The 7,593-nt window shown below is 44.7% G+C and overlaps 1 protein-coding gene across 4 annotated transcripts in view; it reads right to left on the minus strand.

The window, feature by feature from the left end:
• The window catches only part of prmt8b (protein arginine methyltransferase 8b), a 16,443-nt gene extending 11,782 nt beyond the window's left edge, over window positions 1–4,661 (minus strand). Inside the window, exons 1-5 of one of the 4 annotated variants that reach the window (XM_056578608.1) lie at window positions 4,593–4,661; window positions 3,526–3,765; window positions 1,818–1,973; window positions 884–947; window positions 407–549 (exon numbers count right to left, since the gene is read on the minus strand). In XM_056578608.1, coding sequence (XP_056434583.1) covers window positions 407–549; window positions 884–947; window positions 1,818–1,973; window positions 3,526–3,765; window positions 4,593–4,661 — 672 coding nt within the window. Of the gene's footprint in view, window positions 1–406; window positions 550–883; window positions 948–1,817; window positions 1,974–3,525; window positions 3,775–4,592 lie in introns of all 4 variants that reach the window. The other 3 variants (XM_056578607.1, XM_056578606.1, XM_056578605.1) reach the window with 3 other exon arrangements.
• Window positions 4,662–7,593: the final 2,932 nt, after the last annotated feature.

Consider the following 7,593-nt stretch of genomic DNA (forward strand, 5'->3'; position numbering starts at 1 on the left):
TATGTAAACAACTAATATTTAATAATGATAAAAAGCTATTAACTTGTGTCAAATAGATATTTTAGTTACAATTAGCAAATATTAACAAAGGGTTAGGTAATGACTAGTTTGCTATTTATTATGGCGCCTTATTATGAAGTGTTACCGGGATATCTAAGGGACAACGGATATTAAAAAAATATTATTATTACAATTTAAATTAAAAATAATTATTTATTAAAAAAAATTTGGACAAGAGACATTAAAAAACATTAGTAGTACAGGCTATATCGTCCCTAGTGCCCGGGCTGTAACACCGTCCCGTCCCCTCGTCTCTGCGTTGTTAAGAGGGTCCAACGTGTTCTTACAGCGCTGCTGCGTTGATGTCCAGGTCACCGCTCCGTCCCGACCCCCAGGGGGTTCTTACCAGCCACTTATCCCTGGCGAAGATCACTGTGTTCAGCATGGACTCGTAGAAGAGGCAGTAGCCCATCCACTCGGAGATGATGATGTCCACCTTGTCCACAGGGAGCTCCACCTCCTCCACCTTCCCCTTGAAGATGGTGATGACTGCGGCACGCAAACACACACACAAGATGGCCGACGTTGGTGACCGCACTCAACGCTCGCTTGAACATCGAAACAGCGTCGCAATGATATGTTTGACTCTCATTGTATTTAATGAGAATAACAAATGGATTCATATTTCACATCCATTTAAAATGGATAAGTGAATATATTATTCATTGAATTAATGTAACTTTTGGATTAATTTAACTTTTGACTTTTGTGTTTTTACTGAAAGTGTCAGTGTTTTTCTATAAAAGGTACTATGGATTTGGTATATCATTTGTTTACAGAATGTTTTGGGAAAGAACAGTTGATAGTTGAGACTACAACTCACCATTGTGTAGATGATTGGACTTGATAATCTTCTCAGAGTATTCTGATATACTTGAACACTCAATCTGCAAGAACAGACAAATAACCTCACCATGTGGTCACCTCCCAAAAGAGGTCACTCTGGCCCAGGTGGTGTGTTAAAAACGCATTCAGAATTAACAAATAAGAGGTAAATAAGGTCTTAAATACATTGTAGTAGTAATACTTTAAAAATAGTTTATCGAATCCTGTTCAATTTTGACATGATCACTGAAAAAACACTTTCACATACTTTACATTCCCAGTCACGCAGACTTTCAATCTTAGTCTTCAAATCAACATATAAATGGCCTTTCCTCTCGGTTCTACTGTTGTTTCGATGTACATGGAGGGATATAAAAATGTGTGTGTTTTCCCAGACATCGTACGCAAACTGTCTGTAAGATTGCTTTTCACTACAGCGTACTGAGTCAAGCATCAGGGGGGAATGGGAAGGTCAGATTTAATCAAGTCCTTCTGATCCATGTACACACGCCCTTGTCCCTGGGCTGTCTTTCCCCGGAAGCTGTAGGCGCACCAGGAATAATTCATGGTCTCCCCCTCTCTCCCATCGTGCGTCAGACAGATTGTATGAAAGAGGAGTGGGCTGGGGCTGATAGGACACCTTGCTGACAGGGATGAGTGAAAGTGTAAATGGACCTTTAAGCCCGGCTTTAACCAGAAATACTACTGTGTGTGTGTACGCGACTACAGGAACGGAGCCAGTTCCAAAATTTAACAAAAATCCGATAAAGTTTGCATTAAGGGAACTTATTGGCCAAAAAGCAATGTGATCTTAAAGCCAAAAGGCAATCGTCTGCAAACCAGGCGTGCTCGTTGTTCAAACCAACACGCTGGAAATAACAATGGCTATAGATGAGAGCTGTAAGTGAATGTAGATGTACGTGCACACTCACCCCGTACACGTGCTTGGCGCCAGCGTTGGCGGCGAACATGGACAGGATGCCCGTGCCGCTGCCCACGTCCAGGACCACCTTGTCCTTGAAGGCGTGCTTGTTGTGGTACATGGCGTTGCGGTAGGTCAGGGTCCGCACCTCGTCCTTCAGCATCTCCTGACCGGGGACACGTGGACCCCCACGGCGGAGCGGAGACAACAGAATGATTACCAACAAAGAACGAAACAGAAAGGCTTACCGAGTGGGAATAAGGGGTGTCCAAAAGGTTGCCCGCGGGCCAAATGAGGCCTGTGAGGACACAAGGCCAGAGTGGTGGGCAGAACTATGCAGATTATTATTTTATATCATTTCATCAAGCATTTGGTAAATTATCCTTTTAATGATGAATAAAGTGCTATTTTTGAACGGTGAATGTGTTTCTCCACAAACGTTTGCAACCCTCTGAGACTTTCAGATTCTGGCGAGATTACATTTGGCAAAAAACAAAGCCTTAAACACGGGGCGCCCCTGATCTTCTGAAAGGACATACCTAAACCGGGTTACTGTATGGGTGAGTCTGACTCTAACACGGTGCACACGCTAAGACTAAGTAACTGTACGTGACACATACATGTCATAGACAGGATATATGTACAAGAGCCCATCTGAATAGCTGGGTTACATAACCAACAAACAAAAGTGTTCACGCTTCGGCTGCTGTGGTGGGCGGTGGCGTTACATAACGCTGTTTTCATTGCAAATAAACACTTTTAAAGAAGGCGGGGAGAACCGAATCAGGCCTAACACTGATTCACAATCAATGATTCACAATCACAGATAGCGACTTCTTTAAATAGTCCCTCAAACGTAGCGAGGGCTGACCCATCTTCTCTCCTCACATCACACACCTTCTCTTCTTCGATTTCCTCGCCGTTCTAAATTGAGGACACGCTCCCCCTCCTCATCTCATTCACCTCGGAAAAAATAGGTTGTAAAGAAAAAAAAACGACCCACATACTAAAAGTAGACGCGCAGCCCTATAAATTACTTTTTGGCCCCAAAACGTTCGGCACATTAAGGTCAGGGGGTGTGATGCTGCAGGGTTCCGAGGTAGGACACAAGACCAACCGCATTTTGTTTTCTGATTAAATGACACACGTTGATGTACAACATGGTGTTACTTATCAGGCAAACTTAAAGGACAATGCTGGTCTGTGTTCAAACCATCGTAACCACCTCTCAGGGCTACACTTAAACCTCTGTTACCGATGCCATTTGCCAAAGCCCTTGATGAAAAAGTAGTACAGCCCTTGGTTCTTTGGGATGAGACATTTTGTCAAGTGTTTGTATGGCGATTCACCGTTTCTGTACCAGCATACTCCTTACTGACGCGATGTGCATTGATTTCAAAGTGCTATATTGTAATTATCTACATTTTATGGCAGACGCAGGAAGGCTAAATGCTCTTTGACAGAATATTTATGAGGAAGTGATTATGCAAATTATATTGGTAATGGATATTTAAGAGGCCAAGGAGAGACAGTAATGATGGTTTGATCAAAGATTCCTGTGGTTCTTTAACCGAATGAATGGAGAAAAGAAACATGGTTTGTTCTTCCTTGACCTCCACAACCGTTCAGGTGCAGCTCAGGTACAGTTCTGGTACCGGTTAGTACAGGTTAGGTGCAGCTCATGGTATAGGTACAGGTGCAATAGGAGGACGGCCTACCTCGTGGATGCCAAAGTGGGCATAGGAGTCAAAGTAATAGTCCCGTGATGTCATTTCCTCCGGGCTGAGGAATTTGGCCGTCTTGCCGCGACCGGGAGACGGTGGACAGGCGTCGTCGGACGGACTGGAGGCCACATGATTGGTTGTGGTGGGGGCGGCGGTGGTGGCAGTAGTAGGCACTGGTTTAGGCAACGTGGAGGGCTGGGCAGACTGGGAGATGGCCTGGGGCGCAACAGGGGGCTCCTGCTTCTGGGGGCGGGGGGGAGGGACGGGGGGGATAAAGAAGGATTTTATTCACGAAAGAATAATACTATCAGAATAACACACACATTTATATACAACTGACATTTACAGTTTTCTTTTGTATCTGTGTATTCTGTACTTTTGTACTTCCACACAACGTACCAGAAAATATTCATTGTAGGCCGATGTGAAGATTGCGTTCAGGATCAATGGCAAACCAAACGAGCTATGGGTTGAATACTACTTCATGATGACAACAAGGCAACAATCTGGCTCGTTTAGACGCGTTAATGTGTTGCTCTAGTAGTCGCTGGACCCATTATATCGTGAGTTGCACGATTGTAATGCATTTTAACACGGATTGTATTGCTTCGATTACAATATGAAACGGAGGTGGAGGAGGCGCGGAAAGTGCCACAAAATAAAAGCCCTTGATTGGCTTTTCAGCACCACGGACAACGCACGGAGATTACAAACACGACCACACACGCAAAATCACAGCTCTTTTCTTTTACATCGCTTCTCTGCTAAACCATTATACCCCAGATAACGTCAAAATCCAACTACATTTTCACAAAATAATACAACCCTCATATCAGGACATGAGCGGATCCACTTTGCGCGTAAAATAAGACACGCGGTGAGCGGAACAGCACCGCGATCCCAAACGCGACCAGGACCACCGAGAGCGTTAAAAACACCGACAGCCTAAACCGTGCATGTGTCCGGGTAGTCTATGTCCAAAGAACCATCACCACATCGATGAAAGGGGGGCACTTTGGACCGGACCCCCTCCATGAAGCGGTGGAAGGCACAGGACGTACCTCTGAGTGGTCCGTCTCCGCCATCTTCCTCCGGAGCTGCAGGCAGCGGGAAGAATGCCGGAGTCCCATGAGCACCACCCAGACGAGGAAGAACTCTTAAGGGGGAACTCTTTGAATTAAACCCTATGTCTTCAAATAGTCCCCGCTACTTTAGCCACGGTGTAGAAACAGCCTACCTGGTCTATAATTAAATGGTCAAATCAATCAATGCACGTTACAGGTAGATAGGCGATGGAGTAGCCTATAATTAGTAATAATAAGTATTTTATCTTCAAAAGTTGTTCTGCGAAACTGTGCCAGGCGTAGCGTCCATGAGTCCATACTTGTGGTGGTGGATGTCAGGTGAAGGTTTGTGTCTCTCGGAGTCGCAGGTAACCTCGGCTGCAACCAATGCCCACCGGAGCTCCGTGCGCAAAGTCCCGCCTGACACACACACACACACACACACACACACACACACACACACACACACACACACACACACACACACACACCCGGGTACACTTTCAAGTCATCTCCGCTCTTCGGAAAAGCCTGTTTCACAATCCACACATTGCCATATCTTGGGCTAGTGTAGAATAAGTAGTCCTCCTTTGGAAATATCTGGCATTTTTAATCCTGGAGACCCAGAGTTTCAACAGCATATACTCTACTGATATGGTTGTTTATGGTTTGCTTTCTTTGGGTTGCCGAGCAGAATCGTGGGATATAAAAAGATCCCTACAATGTAATTCTCTCCTTCCCACACGGCAGATGCCTCCTCACACCTACCCATCAGACTATCCCACACTGGAGAGAATATGTTCTGCCATAACCAATCACATCCCTGGGATTGTTCTCATTCGCCAAATCCACCACGGGTCAACGCATGCAACAAGCGTCTGTCATACCCTTGATGCTGCTCCTGCAGGTTCACTGACACGACATCAATCGTAAGTAGGCCTACACGTTTGCATTTCCATCGTTTGGAAAAGGCGTTTGGAAAAACGACTCAAGGTCAAGTTGACTGCTGACATATACATAGCTCACTTGTACTGTGACCATAAATAATTGCACTGACCTCGGCCTGTGCCACCTGCTTTGTTATGTTTAGAAAAGCTAATTTATTGGATGTATATATTTTTATGTGCAAATAGATGTGTGTGTGTGTGTGTTTGTTTTTGTGTATCCTTTAATCATAATTCGACATAGTTCATGATTTTCCTTCTTGATGCATTGCTACAAACAATTCCCCTTAAACAGAGCAATCCATTCTCAAACCCGACATTCCCTATCCTAATACCTATCGCTGTACCCGCTTCAAACTGTATCGCCAGCTCACCACCCTCAATGCAATGGCAACACAGAGCAGTTTGTAACACTGAATGTCTGTGTATCTCCTCCCATTAGCGCAGGACCTTCCTCCACCTCTCAGTGCTGGGGGGTGGAGCCACCACAGAGAACACGTTGTGGAAACTGTAGAGAGGAAACTGTTACAGGCAGACAGATTTGTGCTGTAAAAACACAACAGAATGTAGGGAAAGTTTCTAACATTAGATAGCAATCATACATGCTTATACACACTTCTTTTTTTTATTAAAGTCACCCTGGGGTAATTTTCGGGATCCTGACCCTAAAACCTAAAACTGAAACCAGACCGAAACCTTAACCCTAAAAACAAACCTAAACCTAAAACTAAACCATAACCCCAATACCAAACCCATAAATGTAGGCCTAACCCCTAAAAGGAAACCATAACCCTAAAGCCCAACCAAAAATGTAACCCTAATACCCAAGCATTAGCCTAAAATCAAACTAAACCCTAAAATGTAACCCTGACACCAAACCATTTCCCTAACACCTAACCCCAAAACCAGACACGAACCCTAAAACCAAACCCTATTTTAAGTCAGACATTTTCAAAGTCCCCAGCTGTATGTTGGGCAAAAACAGTATGAAATGATGTAATTAATATAAAAATTGTATGAAACATAAATGTTTACAAATATGCATCTCACGTTCTCTCTTCCACCTTCAGCGCCTGGGGAGGGCTCTGCAGACGGTGTCCATGGACGATAAACTGGGGGAATAATCCGGAACAATGGAGTGAGACGAGACGCAGAGAGGTACCGGTGTGGCATAGACATGAGCTGGCTTCAGGGGCCGGTTTAGAGATGGGACCTTTCTAAACGGGTAAGAAGATAACATAGAAGGTAACATACACTTAGTAGCCTAAATGTGGTTTTATATTTGGCACAAATTCTGACTTGTTTTCATTCGTACCGAATACAAACACATTTAGTTTACTTAACATTTAAAGGTGTCATTCCCCGAGAACAGCAAGGTGCTTACATCTCGGAATAAGTTTGTGTCTTTGTGCCGATAACAACTCAATGTTGCACCTCTTGGCCAAGAAAGAAGAGTTGAGGAAGAAATGGTTGGATTGGACATGATTCATTCAATCATTCATTCATTCATTCATTCATTCATTCATTCAGGGTCATGGTGAATAAATGTTCAATCCAACCATTTCTTCCTCAACTCTTCTTTCTTGGCCAAGAAATCTCTCTGTCTGTGTCTCTCTCTCCTTCTCCCTCTCTCTGTGTCTCTCTCTCTCTCTGGCTCTCTCTGTGTGTGTGTGTGTCTCTCTCTCTCTCTCTCTGCATCTCCCTCGCTCTGTGTGTGTCTCACTCGTTCTCCCTCTCTCTCTCTCTCTCTCTCTCTCTCTCTCTCTCTCTCTCGTTCCTTTCCCCCTCTCTCTTTGTGTCTCTCTCTGCTTCTCCCCCCCTCTCTCTCTCTCTCTCTCTCTCTTTCTCTCTCTCTCTCTCTCTCTCGTTCCTTTCCCCCTCTCTCTTTGTGTCTCTCTCTGCTTCTCCCCCCCTCTCTCTCTCTCTCTCTCTCTCTCTCTCTGTCTCTCTCTCTCTCTCTCTCTCTCTCTCTCTCTCTCTCTCTCTCTCTCTCTCTCTCTCTCTCTCTCTCTCTCTCTCTCTCTCTCTCTCCCCCTCTCCTCTTTCCTTTCCCC

This window comes from Gadus chalcogrammus, chromosome 19 (assembly GCF_026213295.1).
Source record: "Gadus chalcogrammus isolate NIFS_2021 chromosome 19, NIFS_Gcha_1.0, whole genome shotgun sequence".
Taxonomy (NCBI): Eukaryota; Metazoa; Chordata; class Actinopteri; order Gadiformes; family Gadidae; genus Gadus; species Gadus chalcogrammus.